The 21,406-nt window shown below is 33.9% G+C and overlaps 1 protein-coding gene across 1 annotated transcript; it reads right to left on the bottom strand.

Moving 5' to 3' along the window:
* Positions 1-633: 633 nt before the first annotated feature.
* On the bottom strand, positions 634-21,358 carry LOC126746612 (DENN domain-containing protein 2B-like). Its single transcript, XM_050454929.1, has 13 exons — positions 21,213-21,358; positions 19,671-21,091; positions 15,726-15,785; positions 15,614-15,670; positions 14,174-14,417; positions 13,744-13,970; positions 13,477-13,682; positions 10,725-10,936; positions 10,559-10,657; positions 10,305-10,458; positions 10,082-10,253; positions 1,106-1,333; positions 634-1,045 (listed from the first exon to the last, which is right to left on the bottom strand). The coding sequence occupies exons 2-13, from the start codon at positions 21,033-21,035 to the stop codon at positions 842-844; spliced, it is 3,228 nt and encodes a 1,075-aa protein (XP_050310886.1). The 5' UTR covers positions 21,036-21,091; positions 21,213-21,358; the 3' UTR covers positions 634-841.
* Positions 21,359-21,406: the final 48 nt, after the last annotated feature.

A 21,406-nucleotide genomic window follows, 5' to 3' on the forward strand; every position in this document is an offset into this window, starting at 1 on the left:
AACAGTCCAAAGAAACTTTTAAAATAGAAATCAAGTCAATATGTTCACTAGAAGTGGAGTTATGACCCAAGTTACCTAAAACTGTCTTTGTTCTTGGACATGATTTTCAAAAATTTGAATAAAAAAACTTCTAATGAACGGATTTGCTTCATTTTTTCAATGGAAGCTTAAGAACAGTCCAAAGAAACTTTTAAAATAAAAATCAAGTCAATATGTTCACTAGAAGTGGAGTTATGACCCAAGTTACCTGAAACTGTCTTTGTTCTTGGACATGATTTTCAAAAATTTGAATAAAAAAACTTCTAATGAACGGATTTGCTTCATTTTTTCAATGGAAGCTTAAGAACAGTCCAAAGAAACTTTTAAAATAAAAATCAAGTCAATATGTTCACTAGAAGTGGAGTTATGACCCAAGTTACCTAAAACTGTCTTTGTTCTTGGACATGATTTTCTAAAACTTGAATTAAAAAACTTCTAATGAACGGCAATTCAACTGCCTAGAAGTAATGCAAATATTTAAATAATTCCAGGCAGTTGATGAAGTAATTTTTTCAAATTGTTCAAGTCTTATAGACTTTACTCCGCTTAGAACCTTTCCTCCATATATAATGACCATAATAATAATAATTACTATAAAATAAAGAATTTTTATATACATACTTAAAAAAATCATGTATAACAACCGTGAGGCCTAAATAACTGCAGTCTTTTTATACACATACAAAAAAGCAATTGGTACTTAAAGATTAAGTAAAAAAAAACATACTACATAGTAGCAAAACCTTGACGGTTATCACACGATTAAAAGGCACTTAGTTAAAACAATTAAAACAGGTGGAGTTTACCGGTGCCACTCGATCAACTTGTCCAAGATCGAGGAGCTCTGATCGGACCCGAACAGTTCGATTTTCTTATCGAACAAGGCGAGGGTGTCCGGATTATGTAGGGCCGCGTCCACGAACCCCTGAAACATGCCGGTTTCGGTGAACATCTTCAGGAACCGGCGGATCCCTTTGGTTTTCGCGTTCTTTATCAGCTCGTCTTTCTAAAAACGTGGTCGGGTCAAAACAGAGAGTTTTTTTGGGGTGAAACGCTGCTAACTTACCAGAAACTGTCCCTCGACCACGTACTGTTTGTAAGACTTGAAGCAGGTGATGAAAACCGATAGATAAGCGTCGGCCAAATAAAAGGAGTAAACGAACTCGTTGGATTGGATGTTGCTCGCCAAAGTCATGAATTGACGCCAGACTTTGTGTAGGCTGCCGCTCAGGATTTTTAGCTCGTCTCCTTCTTCGATCAGCACCGATTTTGTGTCTACGTTTACCACGATCGCCTTAAATAAAATCGTATTATTGTTGGTGCAATTGTAATAAATCGATTAAGTAAGAGAGTGTTATAAAAATCATTTATTATAGGATGCTACAACGTTTTCTGCAATACTTTATTCATTCATAAAAATAATATACCGGGTGGTGAGTCGCCGAGCGGAACATTTTAAGGGGATCAATTATTGGCTTCCCTGTACATTTTATAGAAAAAATGTAAGATAACTTTTTGAAGAGATCAATCTGGCAAACCCTCGAACCCGCAAAGTCATGGTTAATTGTTTTGTGATAATGTAACCCAATGCTGTATAAAATTAAGTTTGATTAGAAATTTTGTTAGATATTACTGTAAAGGTTGTTATTGCTCAATATATAGAGGGTTAAATTATTAGTCTAATACCAAATTACTATTTTTGAAATCTAGTGTCGAATAATCTTACTGTTTCTATAAATGGGGAAAATATTTGTGTTTTCTGCTATATTTAATGCAAATTTATTATAAGGGACACCTCTATATCTGTACATATTACTGTTGTTGAGCAAGTTAAAAAAAAAACATTGTCATACTTATTAGGACATATTTAAATTGAATAATTACTTTTTTATTTGCCTATAGGCATTCATTCTTACTAGCATAAGTTTTTTGTTGCATATTATTCTTGAGATCAATAATAATTGCTTTCCATGGGGTAATTGTTGGGTAAAACGTCATATTATTAAGTTCGAAAAATAACTGTTTTTTAAGGATTTCTCAGGCTGGTTTTTTGCGTGTTTTCCAGTAATTTAATTGTGGTTTTTCATGCCCCTCAAGCATTTTGAGTCATTCTTTTTATGCCGTCAGGTGTGTATGTATATTAAATGTCAAGTAATGTATTTCAAATGCCCGGATATTGAAAAGGAAATTATGTATTTGGAATGCCTGGAAGTAAATCCTTATTTCAAGCTATTAATGCAAAAAGGTGTTAACATCCATTTCTATCAGTTAGTAAAAAGTTTTTTCAAGAGATGGCAGTAATAACCCCAAAAAATTATATAAAACAAGAAGTTAATATCCCATTATCCAGTACTATGCATTACAAACTGATGAGAAAAATGTATACTTATTTAGTTTGATGAAACCCACTGAAGTAAAGAGGCCCACATTACGTGCAGATCGCTCCAAATTTTACGAGTATTTTTTTTTTTAATAAATGGAGAGTCTTGAAAGGTTTGTAAAGATGCGGTTTTATCTATGCTTGACATTGGCAAGAAACAAATTTGATTTGATTCGAAATCAAATAACAGCTGGTCAAACAACTCCAAAAAGAGGTCACAATCGGCCTAAAGCCATACCGGCAGAAACCAAAATGATTGTTCATGAACATATCAAATCTTTCCCACTATTCTCATAATAAGAACCCTTCTCGCCTGTATTTATCACCCACCTTATCAATAAATAAGATGTACTAGTTATACAGGAAAATATTTATTGAAGATTTCAACTTAGGATTTGGTACTCCACGATCGGATACTTGCAAAGTGTGCGACTCTGGTGAAGCAACAGATGAACGTTCTGCGAAATTTAAGAAAACCTTTGAACGACAAAAAAAAGATCGGGAGCTAGCCAAAACTAATAATAATGTTCTATACATTACTTATGACATGCAGAAAACTATGCCGTTGCTCAAAATTTCAACTAGCATTGCATTTTATTTGAGACAGGACAGGTATGGCTTTACAACTTAGGAGTGCACGTTATTAGCAAAAACCAGACAAACGGCGGGGGGTATTTTCATCTTTGGACAGAAGACAAGGGAGGTCGTGGACCTAAGGAAGTTGGAAGTTCTCTACTAGCGTTCCTAACTAATCTGGAACCACGAGAAAAACATCTTGTAGCCTGGAGTGATACAGCAAGGAGTTTTTGAAACAATAGAACATAAGTTTCCTGAAGTGGGCCACACATTTATGGATTCTGATCGAGATTTTGCAGCTGTTGAAAAAGAAGTAAGAAAACATCAGAATATTTACGCAGTTGATCAGTATGGTAGAGTGCAGAAAAAAAACTCTATTTCAAATCATTAGAATGGAGGATAATCAATCAATCAATCGAATATATTACATATAAGCTTTTACAAAGTATGTGTAATAAAATCCAATAATTATAATCTATCTCAGTACATTTTAAGGTGCACTTAGGTAACCAAATACCTGTATGTGCAAAAAAATCAAAAACAATTTTATAAAAATAAATATTTAAACAAAATATGTCCCATCCACTAACTATTGCAAAGTTTCCATTTAACACCCAATAAATAATTAAACATTAGAAAACAAAAATCTTTCACGATCACGTATGAATGCTTAAAGCTATGAAATATGAAAATTAATTAACAGTAAGTAATTTTTTAAATACATGTAAATGATCATAAATGTAATCCCCAGATATTTTACAAAATTTTTTGACAACTTTTGTATGTCTAATATATGGTGGTAATAAGTTGTACAGTTTGGGTGCGTGGTAAAAAATTGATTTTAATTTCATAGTAGTGGCAACAGTTGGAATTGATAAGTGTCTATTTACATTTAATCTAGTCTGATACTTATGATTAACAAAGTTCTTAAATTTATTCGACTTGTGAATATATATACAGAGCGACCAACAGTATAATGTGCGTACATCAAAAATATTTCTGGAATAAAGTAATGCAGTAGAAAATCTTTTGTTTTTTTTGAAAATAACTTTTAAAATGTAGTTTTGGGTAACATTTAAAGAAGTCAATGTGTTTTGGTATATCCCACCCCAAAGAATTAGACCATACCTTAGTAGTGATTCCATAATTGCTTTATAAATCGAGATCAAAAGTTGTTTATTTAATATTTCCCTGAGCACATAAAACTTGTATATTAGTTTTCGAATATTTTTTGATAGTCTAAGGATGTGGTGGTCCCACTTTAAGTGTTTGTCAATATAGATTCCAAGATATTTTGTAGAGTGAACTTCATGAAGTTTATCCATAAGACTATCTATGTAAATACTATTAAATGATGGACGGTTTGCAGCTGTGAGGGAAAATGCTATATAAATAGTTTTAGTGATATTTAATGATAATTTAAATGAGTCTAGCCAGTGTTTTATTTTCTTTATACCGTTTATAGCATGTTCCTTCACCAAATCCCATGTTTCCCCATAGAAAGTTACTGCTGTGTCGTCAGCATAAGAGATAGTACTACCGTTTTGTATTGATATATTGGTTAAGGAATTTACATATGCTACAAATAAAATTGGACCCAGAACAGTCCCCTGAGGGATGCCCATTTTAATTTGAAGGGGTTCATTTATAGTATTTTCAACTTTGATGGATTGCTCTCGATCCATCAAATAATCAGCAAAAACGTCTAACACGGTTCCCCTTATCCCATAGGATTCTAGGACTTGGAGCAATTTGTTATGAGGGACCGTGTCAAATGCCTTGGCTAGGTCTAGGAAGACCGTAAGACACTTTCTGCCACCATCCAAATGGTCTGTTATTTGCTCACAAAGCACATAAACTGCATCGGTTGTGCTGAGGCCACTCTGGCCAAACTGGTTGCCAACCAGTGGTTCTTAGAACCAAATTGGTTCTTAGAAATTATATTGTTTTGATTAAAAAATTCCACCAGGCGGTCCTTAAGGCATTTCTCAAAGACTTTAGAAAAAATGTTCATTATACTTATGGATCTATAATTATTTATATTTGATTTATCACCTGCCTTGTGAATAGGTTTTACTATGGCTTGTTTAAATTTTTTTGGGACCTTTGCAGTTTGAAAAATTAAATTTATAATGTGTGCGAGAGGGGAAGAAATATAGATATGAATATGTTTTATAATATCGGTTGTAATACCATCAATTCCGGGTGCAGAGGAATTTTTTAAAGAAGCAATTTGTTTGATAATTTCATTCTTATTAGTAGGTCTTAGAAACATTGAAGCCTGTGTGGATGGTTTTATTTGCAGGGAATCTGGAGGATTTTTAATTTTATTATACATATTGTAACCGACATCAACAAAATATTTGTTGCAAAAATTTGCCATATCCAACTTATTATTAAAACTAGAATTATTGTTAGTTACGTTAAACTTAAAATCTTGGTTACTGTTTGAATCTGTTACTTCATTTATTATCTTATATATTTTTTTTAGGTCAGTACCACTAGACTCGATTTTGGCTTTGTAATAATCCTGTTTACATTTCTTGATTAACATGCACAAGGTATTACGGTAACTATTAAAGGCAGTTTTGTTTTCTAAATTGTTATGAATTAGTAGTGTTTTTTTCATTTTGTCCCTCTTTTTGATACTATTAATTATACCAATTGTGATCCACGGTTTTATTTTTTTATACTTATTTTGACATAATTTTTGGGTTTTTGAATGATTTAATGCTTGTGTAATAGTACTGTATAAAATTTCCAATGCTAGTTCTGGATCATCATTGTTAAAAATGCTTTCAAAATTTTGATTATGTATAAAATTTGTTAATATGGTATAATTTATTCTAACTGTATAAGAATTTACCTCCTCCTTGTTTTTTTGCAACCCAACTGTATCAGTAATATGCAACATGGTGGGAAAATGGTCAGTTATGGCAGATTGAATGACAAAAGAAGAACAATTAATCTTAGAACCATTTTTTCTTCTCAAGAATATATGATCCAGACAACTAGATGAGTCAGTTGTAACCCTAGTGGCTGAGTTTATGGTAGAAATAAAACCGAAGTGGTTCAGAATAGCCTGGTATGTAATAATTTCATTATTGTTTTCATCAAGAAGGTTCAAATTTATATCCCCTAACATAATGTCAATCTGACTGGTAAATGAATCTGTAAAGAAAGTTTCGAGATCCGAAAGAAAATTATGTGTATTAGTAGAAGGTGGTCTGTATATACAAGAGAGTCTTATTGAGTAATTGTTTACTTTAAATTTGATACTGGTTAATGTTACTTTTGATAGGGCAAGCTCAATATGTGTTACATCGTGTACTAGATTGGACCTAACATAAACAACTGTGCCATCATTTTGATTAAAACTTGCATTATTATAGTACATACAAAACCCATCCAAGCAAAACCCATTAGCATTCTCTATATGCCAACATTCTGTAAGCACAATAATATCACAAAAGTTAAGCCTATAGCTTTCAAGAAAACTAACTAACTGATCAACATTTTTTTTTAAGCTACGAATATTAAGATGTAATACATTTATAATCTTATTATCTAGTTCAATATTATTCCCCAATAAATCACAATTTAAAATAGTTTCCTCCCTAATGTTATTACCTAAATTGTCCAGGTTCTGTAGAAGTTCAATCTCTTCTCGTGTGTCAGCCATTGATAGATCCATGGTTTTCCATGGATCTATCAGTTTGTTTGTGATCCATAAGTTTGTGGATATTAAACAACTGGCTAATAAGTTAAAATTAGTGGTGAAAAAATATTGTTTAAGGATGTAAAGTGGATAAAAATTTCAGAATTTGGTAAAACAAAGTATAGATATTCCCTAAGTGAAGAACAAAGTTGGAAAGAAGTTTCCATTCTAAAAGGCAAAGGTACTACAACTCGCCAGACAACTTCAACTACATGTGAGCTGATTATCGCCCGTTGATAAAAGTAGGCCGATAGCATCTAAAAAATACGAAAATATCCGACAGCAAATGGCATACATTCCTGAGAACTTACGGGCTTTTTACCTTGGCCTCAGCAAAAGGAAGACGAAGATTAACTATTTTCCTTATTTACTTTAAATTACGCTTTTTTTTGAAAAATAATTTTTTTCTTTTTATTTGATTTTCAAATGTAAATATATGTTTATGCAAAAAGGTGTTAACCTAATTTTTATGACTATCCTCTGACTTTCTGGAATAACAAAAGTTTGTATGCTATAAAAAAATGTTGGCCTTATTTACTTAACACTTGTTTTTGTAAAATGAAAATAAAATTAATAGCAAAAAAGTTCCATTCAATAAACTTTGGCCCTAATTATCTCAAAATGTGTAATTTGTTTGTTAACACCTTCTTGCATTAATAGCTTCATTTATTCTAGTCACTTTAAGCGGTTTATTTCGGGAAGTCGAGACCACTTTCTAGTTCTTTCGGGGAATTAAATGTTTATATTTTAACTGCTTGAAATTAATTCCTTACTTATTCCAGGAAGTTGAGATCATTTTCCAGGAAGTGTCCCTACTTATTTATTTGCTTGAAATTAATTAATTAATCTCCGCCAGGGAATTGAAGTCATTAGTCAGAAGCCTGGAAGTAATTCCGACGTTAAATTACTGGTGGATAAAAAGTAAAAAAAACGTTACGTAAAATGCTTAAAAAATACGTCAAATGAAATAATATTAAAAAAAAATCACATGACCTCGAATATATAAAAAAACAAAAAATAATTTCAAATCTCTGTATAATGAAATCAAATAATGCCAAATGAAAAAAAAAAAAAATTCAAATGCCTGGAATATAAATAAAGTAACTTCTGGTTTATTTCAAAGAACCTGAGTACAATTTCTTATATTATTCCGGGCATTTGACTGACGGTCGTTTTCTTCTATTTTCTACCTAAGTTGACGTAATTTTTGCTTAATCTTCCAGGAATTTCAGCAACAGTTTTCCAGACTGTTGTACTCATTTTAAGCTTCTTCTCGGTATTTGAAGTGATTTTTTTTTGTATATTCCAGGGATTTTGTCAAGATATAATTTTCCATATTATTCCCGGAAAATGAAATAAATTTTTTTGAGTAGTTTTTTTGTCTATTCCATTTATTCGACGTCATAATTTTCCATTGAATTTTGAAAAAAAATGAGATTTTCAGTAACGTGCCATCATTTTTTTTCATTTTACAGACATATGAAATAATTTTCTTGTTTTCCAGGTATTTGTTTATTGTTTTTATATTATTCCAGGCCATTTTTTGTTATTATTAAAGAATTATTTGTTGAGTATTTTATTTAATTTCCTAGGATTTGAGGTAATTTTTTAGAAATTTTCCAGGAATTTGAAAAAAAAAATTCTAGTACACGGATTTACTTCACTTTTTTAATGGAACCTTAAGAACAGTTCAAAGAAACTTTTAAAGAAAAAATCAAGTCAATATGTTCACTAGAAGTGGAGTTATGACCCAATTTACCTGAAACTGTTTCTTCTCTTGGACATGATTTCCAAAAACCTGAATACAAAAACTTCTAGTCCATGGATTTTTTTGATTTTTTTAATAAAGCTTAAGAATATTCCAAAGAAACTTTTAAAACAAAAATCAAGTTAATATGTTCACTAGAAGTGGGGTTATGACCCAAGTTACTTGAAACTGTCTTTGTTTTCGGACATGCTGTCCAAAAACTTGAATAAAAAAAACTTCTAAAACATGGATTTTTTTGATTTTTTCAATAAAGCCTAAGAATATTCCAAAGAAACTTTTAAAATAAAAATCAAGTTGATCTAAGCACTAGAAATGGAGTTATGACCAAAGTTACCTAAAACTGTCTTTGTTCTCGGACAAGATATCCAAAAACTTGAATAAAAAAACTTCTAATGCACGGATTTGCTTCATTTTTTCAATGGAAGCTTAAGAACAGTCCAAAGAAGCTTTTAAAATAAAAATCAAGTCAATATGTTAACTAGAAGTGAAGTTATGACCCAAGTTACCTGAAACTGTCTTTGTTTTCAGACATGATTTTCTAAAACTTGAATAAAAAAACTTCTAATGCACGGATTTGCTTCATTTTTTCAATGGAAGCTTAAGAACAGTCCAAAGAAACTTTTAAAACAAAAATCAAGTCAATATGTTCACTAGAAGTGGAGTTATGACCCAAGTTACCTGAAACTGTCTTTGATCTCGGACATGATTTCCAAAAACTTGAATAAAAAAACTTCTAATGAACGGATTTGCTTCATTTTTTCAATGGAAGCTTAAGAACAGTCCAAAGAAGCTTTTAAAATAAAAATCAAGTCAATATGTTAACTAGAAGTGAAGTTATGACCCAAGTTACCGAAACTGTCTTTGTTTTCAGACATGATTTTCTAAAACTTGAATAAAAAAACTTCTAATGCACGGATTTGCTTCATTTTTTCAATGGAAGCTTAAGAACAGTCCAAAGAAACTCTTAAAACAAAAATCAAGTCAATATGTTCACTAGAAGTGAAGTTATGACCCAAGTTACCTGAAACTGTCTCAGCCCCCGGACATCATTCACAAAAACTTGTATTATATTGATTTTCTTAATTCTTTTAATGATCTTTTCTAGTTTTCCAGGTATTTGACGTCATTTATTTTATTTTTTTTATATTATTTCAGGCATCTATCGTAATTTTCCAAAAATATGAAACATTTAAAGTTATTGCTTCATATTCCCAGGCATTTCGAATACATAAACGTTTTTGTAAATTCCAGGCAATTTGAAATAATTTCCTTTGAGTATTTTTTGAAATTGTTCAGCGATTTTAACCTAATTAAAAAAAAATCCAGGAATATAATATAAATTTTTGGTTTTTCATTAATTTTCCAAGCAATTATTAAATAATTGTTTTTTTTTCAGTTTTCAGTTTTCTGAGAACATTCCAGTATTATTTCATAAAATGCCAGAAAGCTGACATCATTCTAACCTCCTTCCAGGCATCCAAATCCTTAATTTTATTCCAGACATTTAAACAACGTATTATCGCCCAAGACTGTTTTTTTTTCCAAGTGATTTTTGATGCACTTTTTTCCCCAATAAACGCGCGCCTCCTTGCCTACTTACATTCTCGACATGTCTCCCTTCCATGGCGTCCTGAGACAGCACTCCGCAAACAATCGGAGTGGGACAGTCCAGGATATCCCACAACGGTTCCGGAATAATCGGGATGAAGGTGTGACACCACGTAAACGGATAGAGGATGCTCTGCAACGAGTCCACACAGGACGACAACTCACTAAAATGAACGTTGTTTACTTTTTGAAGGAAAAAGACAGAACCAACGTACCTTATGACCGAACTAATTAGGATCACTTTGCGTTCCAATAGTAAAGAGGAGAAGATCTTCAATAAAACGTCCGCCGGTAATTTGTGGAGCCTTTTCAGCTCGGCCACCTCGTATCGGGCGTCGTGCATCGTCAGGACTAATTCGGTCTTGGCACCTATAAATAAATTGTTATAGATTTCTGATATTTCGTACTTGTCACACTCTGATTTTAACTTTTTCTTGGGATATTAAGGGTGTTAACTGTCGTAACTTACCGTCGTACGAGACGAAATTGGGAGCAACTGCGTCGTTCGGCGACACGAAAATCTCCGTCCTTTTATGGGTCAAGGTGCCGTATTCGCCAGTTTTATTTACTACAATTAAAAAAAAACTCATAAAACCCCTTAGAGAAGAAATATACAGGTTTAGGTAGACGCTCACCCTGTATAAAACTGGTCAGATCCAAACTGCCCTCGAAAGCGCTCGTTTTATCGCCGCCACCATCTAAACCCGACAAATTGATCGTGATACTGTCACCGGGTTTCGGGATCTTTTTAAAGTAAAACTGACTGATCAACCGGTCTCTGTACTTGTTTTGCATGCCGTGACGCGACTCCAGTTCTAGCAGGACTTTCTTGTAAAACCTCGGCAAGCTTTAATTAAAATTTCTCATTAAGTAATAGATGTGTTTGCCTATGTGGAAGATGATGGACGTTTAAAAGAAACATTTAAAGCAAAAATCAAGTCGATGTGAGCGGTAGAAGGGGAGTTGTGAGCCAAGTTACCTGAAACTGTCTTTGTCCTCGGACATGATTTCCAAAAACTTGAATAAAAAAACTTCTAATGCACGGATTTGCTTCATTTTTTCAATGGAAGCTTAGGAACAGTCCAAAGAAACTTTTAAAATAAAAATCAAGTCAATATGTTAACTAGAAGTGGAGTTATGACCCAAGTTACTTAAAACTGTCTTTGTTTTCAGACATGATTTCCTAAAACTTGAATAAAAAAACTCCTAATGCACGGATTTGCTTCATTTTTTCAATGGAAGCTTAAGAACAGTCCAAAGAAACTTTTAAAACAAAAATCAAGTCAATATGTCCACTAGAAGTGGAGTTATGACCCAAGTTACTTAAAACTGTCTTTGTTTTCAGACATGATTTCCTAAAACTTGAATAAAAAAACTCCTAATGCACGGATTTGCTTCATTTTTTCAATGGAAGCTTAAGAACAGTCCAAAGAAACTTTTAAAACAAAAATCAAGTCAATATGTCCACTAGAAGTGGAGTTATGACCCAAGTTACCTGAAACTGTCTTTGTCCTCGGACATGATTTCCAAAAACTTGAATAAAAAAAAATCTAATGAACGGATTTGCTTCATTTTTTCAAGGAAGCTTAAGAACAGTCCAAAGAAACTTTTAAAACAAAAATCAAGTCAATATGTTCACTAGAAGTGGAGTTATAACCCAAGTTACTTGAAACTGTCTTTGTCCTCGGACATGATTTCCAAAAACTTGAATAAAAAAAATTCTAATGCACGGATTTGCTTCATTTTTTCAATGGAAGCTTGAGAACAGTCCAAAGAAACTTTAAAAACAAAAATCAAGTCAATATGTTCACTAGAAGTGGAGTTATGACCCAAGTTACCTGAAACTGTCTTTATTCTCAGACATGATTTTCTAAAACTTGAATAAAAAAACTTCTAATCCACGGATTTGCTTCATTTTTTCAATGCAAGCTTGAGAACAGTCCAAAGAAACTTTAAAAACAAAAATCAAGTCAATATGTTCACTAGAAGTGGAGTTATGACCCAAGTTACTTGAAACTGTCTTTGTCCTCGGACATGATTTCCAAAAACTTGAATAAAAAAAATTCTAATGCACGGATTTGCTTCATTTTTTCAATGGAAGCTTGAGAACAGTCCAAAGAAACTTTAAAAACAAAAATCAAGTCAATATGTTCACTAGAAGTGGAGTTATGACCCAAGTTACCTGAAACTGTCTTTGTTCTCAGACATGATTTCCAAAAACTTGAATAAAAAAACTTCTAATAAACAGATTTGCTTCATTTTTTCAATGAAAGCTTAAGAACAGTCCAAAGAAACTTTTAAAACAAAAATCAAGTCAATATGTTCACTAGAAGTGGAGTTATGACCCAAGTTACCTGAAACTGTCTTTGATCTCGGACATGATTTCCAAAAACTTGAATAAAAAAACTTCTAATGCACGGATTTGCTTCATTTTTTCAATGGAAGCATAAGAACAGTCCAAAGAAACTTTTAAAATAAAAATCAAGTCAATAGGTTCACTAGAAGTGGAGTTATGACCCAAGTTACCTAAAACTGTCTTTGTCCTCGGACATGATTTCCAAAAACTTGAATAAAAAAACTTCTAATCCACGGATTTGCTTCATTTTTTCAATGGAAGCTTAAGAACAGTCCAAAGAAACTTTTAAAATAAAAATCAAGTCAATATGTTCACTAGAAGTGAAGTTATGACCCAAGTTACTTGAAACTGTCTTTGATCTCGGACATGATTTCCAAAAACTTGAATTAAAAAACTTCTAATGCACGGATTTGCTTCATTTTTTCAATGGAAGCTTAAGAACAGTCCAAAGAAACTTTTAAAATAAAAATCAAGTCAATATGTTAACTAGAAGTGAAGTTATGACCCAAGTTACCTGAAACTGTCTTTGTCCTCGGACATGATTTCCAAAAACTTGAATAAAAAAACTTCTAATACACGGATTTGCTTCATTTTTTCAGTGGAAGCTTAAGAACAGTCCAAAGAAACTTTTAAAACAAAAATCAAGTCAATATGTTCACTAGAAGTGGAGTTATGACCCAAGTTACCTGAAACTGTCTTTGTTCTTGGACATGATTTCCAAAAACTTGAATTAAAAAACTTCCAATGCACGGATTTGCTTCATTTTTTCAAGGAAGCTTAAGAACAGTCCAAAGAAACTTTTAAAACAAAAATCAAGTCAATATGTTCACTAGAAGTGGAGTTATGACCCAAGTTACCTGAAACTGTCTCTTCTCTTGGACATGATTTCCAAAAACTTGAATTAAAAAACTTGCAACATATTGATTTTCTTAATTCTTTTAAAGAACTCGGAGAACATTCCAAAGAATAATCAAGTCGATCTTAGCAATAGAAAAGGAATCATGATCCCAGTAAGATGCTGATAAACTTACCGATATTTACTCAATATACAATAAACCAACGGTAAACAATGATTGGAACCCTCCGGAAGTACCCGGCGACAATACCCGTAAGTCCTCACGCCAGTTTCACTGGTGATCAGCAAAGTGTAACTTTGAGCAGTGCTGGTGCCCTCTAGCGGAGGACTCTCCGGACTCTCGGGGAAGCACAGATACTCGATGTTCTTCGGGATGTCCACCTATATGTACATAATACACGCATGTAATTATCGATTTTTCAAACATCAAAGAGACACGCACGTTTTCGGGAAATTTGAACTTGATCCGGACGCAATCCTGCACTTTTTCGATCACCAAGCAACAGTCGAAGAGGGTGTCGGTGTTCACTGACGGCTGCTGGTACTTTGGCGCCGATTTTTGAAACGTGTGAAACCGCTCGACCATACGGGACACTTTGCCGTCCTCAAAGTTCTCCGAGTCGCTTTCTCGTGCCCCGGCCAGGCTCGCATCACTGTTAAAACTCCTATCTAAGAAAGAAGTTAATATGAAACGGCCATTCGTAATGGAAAACAGTTTCGTGGATCCAATAGTTTCATTACTGTACTATAGAGACCTGTTCAATGATATTTTACAGTTGCCCGTACTTTAAACGTTTTGCTATTGCTCTATTATGACAGGAACCTGTTAGATTTGCCTCAAAAGAGGCGTCACTATAAACCCCCTAACTTACCTAACGTTTTCCTTAGCGAATCTTTTAAGGCCTCCACTCTACTGGCGCTGTCGCTCGACACGCTAAACGACCTCGCCGGTTCGCCCTCTCTGTCCTCCCCGTTGACTTTCGGTAACGTTTGTCTCCGTTTCTCGAAATTCTCGATCAGAAAGCGGATTTTGGCGTGAGGATCGTCGGCCACCGGGCTCGGGTTCGAGTCCAGGTCCGACGTGAACGATGACAGTGACGAATCTTCCGCGGAAATCTGGAATCGACAATGGTTAACAGATTCCATTTTCGGTTTAGCAACGGCACTACAGATGGCATTACGGGTTTATTACAGGAACCTGTAGAGATTTGGCGAGTAACTGGATTGTCTTTATTTAGTTTGGCAACGATAGTAAAGATGGCATCACGGGTTTATCGCGAAAACCTACAGATTTTGCATCTTTCTTAACGATACTGTAGATGGCGAATTGGCATTACTACAGAGCCCTGATAATATTTTAGTTGGCTGTAATTGCATTGTTAGTAGACTGTTTCGCAAAGGTACAACAGATAGCGTTACGGGTTTCTTACAGGAACCTGCAGAGATTTCACCTAATAATGTCTTAAATAGTTATTAATTTATTTTAATTATCATATATTGACCAACACGAAGCTAAAAAAGGTTTTTTTTAGCAAATATATGTCTAAAAAAAATATTTTACAGTTTCCTGTAATTTCTTGTTAGTATATAGTTTTGGGCACGACAGATGGCAATATGGCGTTACTACAGAGCCCTGTAAAAAGCTCGATAAGATTTTACAGTTTTCTGTAACTAAATTTTTAATATATATATAGTTTGAAAGCCGCACTACAGATGGCAACACGGCTTTATAGCAGAAACCTGTAAACATCCAATAACCCTTTATACAGTTTCCTGCAATAAAAATTTTGATTTTTCCGCGCTATTGCATTACGGATGGCGTCACTATAGACATAATGTTCGAATAACTTTATGACATCTTTCCCACGTTAGTTATCAACTATTTGACCCAATAATGTCTTTGAAACAGTTATTAATTAAATAAGCCAATACCAAGCAATAAAAAAAAAGGTTTTTTAGTTAAACCTACCATGCCACGCAACACTACCGCTAATCCATTACAACTGACGCAACCTACATGAGAAAAATCTATTAAAAAAAAATGTAATGAATCCCGGCAGACAACTAATAATTTTCCACGCAAAACATGGGGGAGGGGGGAATTGTTACTTTGTTAGTCATTTTTTAAACTACCGCTTCCTCAATAATTAATGGATTTTTATTAAAGCACTTTAAGATTTTTAACTTATTTAAATGGCTTTTCAGAATGATCTATGGCATTTCATAGCCCAAGCACCTATAAAATTAGAACGAGTTACTCTAAACAATGATTTGTTTGTGCCTATGAAGTGAACAAAGTATGTAGTACTGACCTGCCTATTTACTCTGCTACTACTAAGTTCAGCTTTCGAATCGTCCATAGTGGCTCCCTAATAAAGACAAAAAATTTAAAAAATCCTTTTTTAAACCCAATTTTTAACTCACTTTTAGGTTCGAGGGTCCTCCTCCATTTTGACCGGTATCTTCCGGTATTAGGGCAGTACTCTGTAAAAGAAACTGCGGTAAAAACACGGAACTGGGAGACATCATTATCGAATTCTTATAAGTTGCACAACGTGCAGAAAGCACCGGATTGGACTGACAGTGAGTTGATTATATTGGCGTGCGATTTACTTACTGGCAATCTGTGGGGAAGTCCCTTGTGTGTGTTTAACCGAGTTTGAATGACTAATTTAAGTTAATAAATAAATGAAGGTCTTATGTGCAGCTGTTCATAAAAATGCGATTAAGAGTTAAAAAATGTGTTGTATTACAGTGTTGCCTGTTATTGCTTGAAATTGGATAGCTGCAAGATGTATGAAAAATTTTCTTGAAAATTAAGATAAGCCCATCGTCCAACCAATTCAGCTCAATTTTCTTCACAAATTTTAAGGTGAAATTAGTTTTTTGGTACCACTGACGGTTTACTCAAAAATCACAATTTGCTTACAAATTAAAATAAATCTATCGACATGGTACTCTTTTTCAGCTAATTTTTCCTCGCAAATTTAATGGTGCAATCAGATTTTTAGTACCACTGACGGTTTACCCAAAAATCACAATTTGCTTACAAATTAAAATAAATCTATCGACATGGTACTCTTTTTCAGCTAATTTTTCCTCGCAAATTTAATGGTGCAATCAGATTTTTGGTACCACTGACGGTTTACCTCAAAATCAGAACTTCCTTACAAATTAAAATAAATCTATCAACATGGTACTCTTTTTCAGCTAGTTTTTCCTCACAAATTTAATGGTGCAATCAGATTTTTGGTGCCACTGACGGTTTACTGAAAAATCACAACTTTCTTACAAATTAAAATAAATTTATCGACATGGTACTCTTTTTCAGCTAGTTTTTCCTCGCAAATTTAATGGTGCAATCAGATTTTTGGTACCACTGACGGTTTACTGAAAAATCACAACTTTTTTACAAATTAAAATAAATTTATCGATATGGTACTCTTTTTCAGCTAATTTTTCCTCACAAATTTAATGGTGCAATCAGATTTTTGGTACCACTGACGGTTTACTGAAAAATCACAACTTTCTTACAAATTAAAATAAATTTATCGATATGGTACTCTTTTTCAGCTAGTTTTTTCTTACAAAGTTAATGGTGCAATCAGATTTTTGGTACCACTGACGGTTTACTGAAAAATCACAACTTTCTTACAAATTAAAATAAATTTATCGACATGGTACTCTTTTTCAGCTAGTTTTTCCTCGCAAATTTAATGGTGCAATCAGATTTTTGGTACCACTGACGGTTTACTGAAAAATCACAACTTTTTTACAAATTAAAATAAATTTATCGATATGGTACTCTTTTTCAGCTAATTTTTCCTCACAAATTTAATGGTGCAATCAGATTTTTGGTACCACTGACGGTTTACTGAAAAATCACAACTTTCTTACAAATTAAAATAAATTTATCGATATGGTACTCTTTTTCAGCTAGTTTTTTCTTACAAAGTTAATGGTGCAATCAGATTTTTGGTACCACTGACGGTTTACTGAAAAATCACAACTTTCTTACAAATTAAAATAAATTTATCGACATGGTACTCTTTTTCAGCTAGTTTTTCCTCGCAAATTTAATGGTGCAATCAGATTTTTGGTGCCACTGACGGTTTACCCAAAAATCACAACTTCCTTACAAATTAAAATAAACCCATCGACATGGTACTCTTTTTCAGCTGGTTTTTTCTCACAAATTTAATGCTGCAATCAGATTTTTGCTACCACTGACGGTTTACTCAAAAATCACAACTTTCTTACAAATTAAAATAAACCCATCGACATGGTACTCTTTTTCAGCTAATTTTTCCTCACAAATTTAATGGTGCAATCAGATTTTTGGTACCACTAACCGTTCACCCAAAAATCACAACTTCCTTAATAATTAAAATAAATCTATAGACATGGTACTCTTTTTCAGCTAATTTTTCCTCACAAATTTAATGCTGCAATCAGATTTTTGCTACCACTGACGGTTTACTCAAAAATCACAACTTTCTTACAAATTAAAATAAACCCATCGACATGGTACTCTTTTTCAGCTAATTTTTCCTCACAAATTTAATGGTACAATCAGATTTTTGGTACCACTGACGGTTCACTCAAAAATCACGACTTTCTTACAAATTAAAATTAACTCATCGACATGGTACTCTTTTTCAGCTAATTTGTCCCCACAAATTTCATGCTGCAATCAGATTTTTAGTACCACTGACGTTTCACCCAAAAAATCACTGGGTTTTCCCAAAAACATAAACGTAACTTAAAATTTACCTGGATCACATCCAAATTAACATAAAACACCGCCGAAGATCTCATTTTAATCAACACGCAGCAGCACTTCAAACCTAAATTTGTTACTGATTTAATAAAATATTATCGATAATAATAAGCGATAAGACTTATATTTATTTAAACGAGACAGCATCTGAATACATAAACCCGTATTTCATTCATTTAAATAGACGTCGATAACGGATTTTCTTAAGGAATTTCATAACTAAATAAATAGTGTGTTAGGGAAAGTCCGGTGTAAATCCGGCTTTATAATCAGTGTACACACGGCTTAATTATACATTACATGACATTGACAGCTGTCAGCCCCGTTGAAAGGCGCAAAACTATTGCAACTTTTCCAACCTTTATTTGAAAATTTATTTATTAAAAATTTATTTTAAATTAATTTGCAGTTGTTAATTAATATGTTATTGATAATAAATTTGAGTTTGTAAGGTTTAATTTCGATTTTTTGAGGCTGTTGGCAACACCGTTTAAACTGTCACTTGTCTAGTCTGTCACCCGCATGACAGATGTCAATTTCATTTTTGAGGTTATAAAGTATATAATTTAAATTAATAAAAAAGTCTGCTTTATTAATCCACTTCAAGTGGATTTACGTAACGTTACCGGTTAAATCCAGATATTAAAAACGGGCGTGCAACCAAGAATGCGAAAAATCCGATTTGCTTTCATTAGAAATTCAAATAATTTGAATAAAATTGATCGCTCAGGAGCCTGTGTAAATGTAATTTTATTCATTTACTAGGCTTACAATTTAATTAAAAAAAAAAAAAAAAACCGCGAGAGTTAAATGGAAAGTTACATGCAACGAGTATCGGCACGATTAATTCCGTTTATAATAATAAATTACCGTTAATAAAAGAGTGTGTGTGTGAGATAAGGAGGCACTATTAAGATAAGAAACCCGTACAGGTTACAATCATTATATGGTAATAACCGAAACCGTTTCCCACAGTTTTACCCATACAAATTGCAGAACAATGACGATTATAGTAAGGAAAAGTAACCTGTGGGTCTTTTTAGGCCGCCATTTTGTTCCCAAGATGGCCCCTGAACCGACATTTTGAGCACTGTCATTAGAGGTCCAACCGCTATGATAATTCTCAAAATTCCTGATGATAAATCAGATTTCCTTATTCATAAAACAGTGAAAACCCCAATTCTCTTTATTAGCAAGTGCTTTTCAACAGATCATCAATTTATGTGACTCACGCTTACATTACTGATGGTCTTGTAATACAATTGTTCTGGCAGGCCAGCTCGGTGTTAGTATATGTATTTTTTTAGCATACAATAATTAATTTAATTACCAAGAGGAGTGATAATATATTAACCGAGAAGTATATATTAATTAAATTATTATATTTAGCAGAAAGTATATGTTTAAAATTGAGTTTCACTTGTCTTGGCCTATCGATGAAGTAACTCTGAAGTAGTACTCACCCTGGACTTTTTGAGTTATAGACTGTTCTAGTGCTTATTTAGAACAAATTCATCAATCATGAATCATTATTTCAAAACATAGTGACTGAAACCTTAAACAAAGCCCGATATATCTACATCACTTACCATATAATACAAGCTATTCCTGTTCTTCGTCTTCTCACTCTCAACCTCACTGCTCTTCCTCCTGACAGGTTCATCATAAATATGCTCCTTCTCAGGACTGGCACTAACAAAAAAAGACGCACTCGGCTCCTTAAGCCTCTGATACCCGGGATTCCCACACCCTCCGAACCCCCCGAAACAATTAAACTCCCCCAACAAATTATCGAAACCACCATCCTCAGTGTCTTCTTTATGAACGCTGCGACAAGATTTACTGCGAAACAACAAACTGTCGTCGCTGTCCTCCCCCGAGGTGGTGCTACACACCTCCACCCGGGGCAGCTGTTTCCTCACCCTTAATTTGTTATTTTTCAAAGCCATTTCCAGTTTGTTCAGCATGTACCGGGGGTCACCCTTCTTGGGGGTTTTTCTTTTTTCATTTATAACCGCTTCGGCACAATGCTGGAATGTTCTGGGCGGTTTTTGGGGAGCGGGGCCCTTGGGCAGAGGTTTCTTTAGGGCCACCCTTAGCGAGTCAGTTAGGCCTCCCGGTAGGTCCTGACGGGCCAGGACCCTCTGCAAAGAGTTCAGAAACTCTTTTTTGTCATTATCGGTGAGTTGTAACGTGCTTTTTGTGTAGATGTTGTCGATTTTTGAGGTGCAGTTGGTTTCGGTTGTCTTGTGTCTTAAAGATTTGGGAATGGGTTGGGTGTACAGGAGAGATAAGTCAATATTGGCGGTGCTTAATATTTCGGTGCTTAAATTCTCAGGTTCGTCGTCAAACTTTTTGCGAACATATTGGAAATCTTGCGAGCTCTTGGACTTAATTAATGAGGCCCTCTTATTACGGGGCACTTCAGTCTTGTTCGTACTACTATAAACATCTAACTTATTCCTAGGATATAAAAATGAACTGTTTTCCTTCAAGGAAACACTATCACAGCTTACGGTATGCTTATCAAACTCAATTAGGTCACACTTTAATCCCCCAGTAGAATCATCTGAAGGTGAGTCAAGTTCTTTGCCACATTTCACTCGGTTGAACTGTTTAATTTTCGTTTGGAAAAGGCTAGTGGGGCGCACAGGTGAATCCTCGGCGCTTTTGTCAACCCTAAAGGCGGGAGTTCTTTTGATATTCCTTTTGGCAGGATCCGATAGCTGCCGAGAAAGACTGGGTTGAGCTGCCCTTTGTGGTATCGAGGATCTAGCGTTGTGCTCACGCGAAAAACCGTTCAGAGAGTTCTCTGTTAAGGGGGCCAAGAGCTTTTTGGCACTAGTAAAAGGCTTCGAGGGGCCCACATTGACAGTTTCACTTTGGTTTTCGATGTTTTCAAACTTTTTCTTAATAGATTTTACTCGGTTACAGTTTTGAGGTGGCCTATACATTTTCAATTCATTAAAATTCTGTTACATGATAGTGGAAGTGTGTCAACAAGTGGTCCCTGCAATATAAATAATAATAATGAGGATTAGTACTTACTTTTATTGGTTTAAATTGGGGGCACACAATGTAACAAGGAAAAACACACTGTGGTTTTACTTGCGAGGGGGGGATTTACTCACCGATTTAAATATTCCGAGAAGAGTTAATTAATTAATAAATGGCGGAATTAAATAAGTGCTCCAGAGGACACAAACTGCACGGAAAGTATCACTTATAGACGGTTTTCTTGCGTTTCTCACTCGCCTATTGTATATTTTGACAGTTCAGTTCCTGTCAATTAAAATTGAAGGAAAAAAGTCAAGGTTGGTGACCT

The sequence above is a fragment of the Anthonomus grandis genome, chromosome 17 (assembly GCF_022605725.1).
Source record: "Anthonomus grandis grandis chromosome 17, icAntGran1.3, whole genome shotgun sequence".
Taxonomy (NCBI): Eukaryota; Metazoa; Arthropoda; class Insecta; order Coleoptera; family Curculionidae; genus Anthonomus; species Anthonomus grandis.

Coding starts and splice junctions, on each gene's coding strand:
- LOC126746612 (XM_050454929.1), bottom strand. CDS start 21,035: ATGTATAGGCCACCTCAAAACTGTAACCGAGTAAAATCTATTAAGAAA. Junction 15,786..19,670: donor GGAATAGCTTGTATTATATG/GTAAGTGATGTA, acceptor TTTCTTTTACAG/AGTACTGCCCTAATACCGGA. Junction 10,937..13,476: donor TGTATATTGAGTAAATATCG/GTAAGTTTATCA, acceptor TTTTAATTAAAG/CTTGCCGAGGTTTTACAAGA.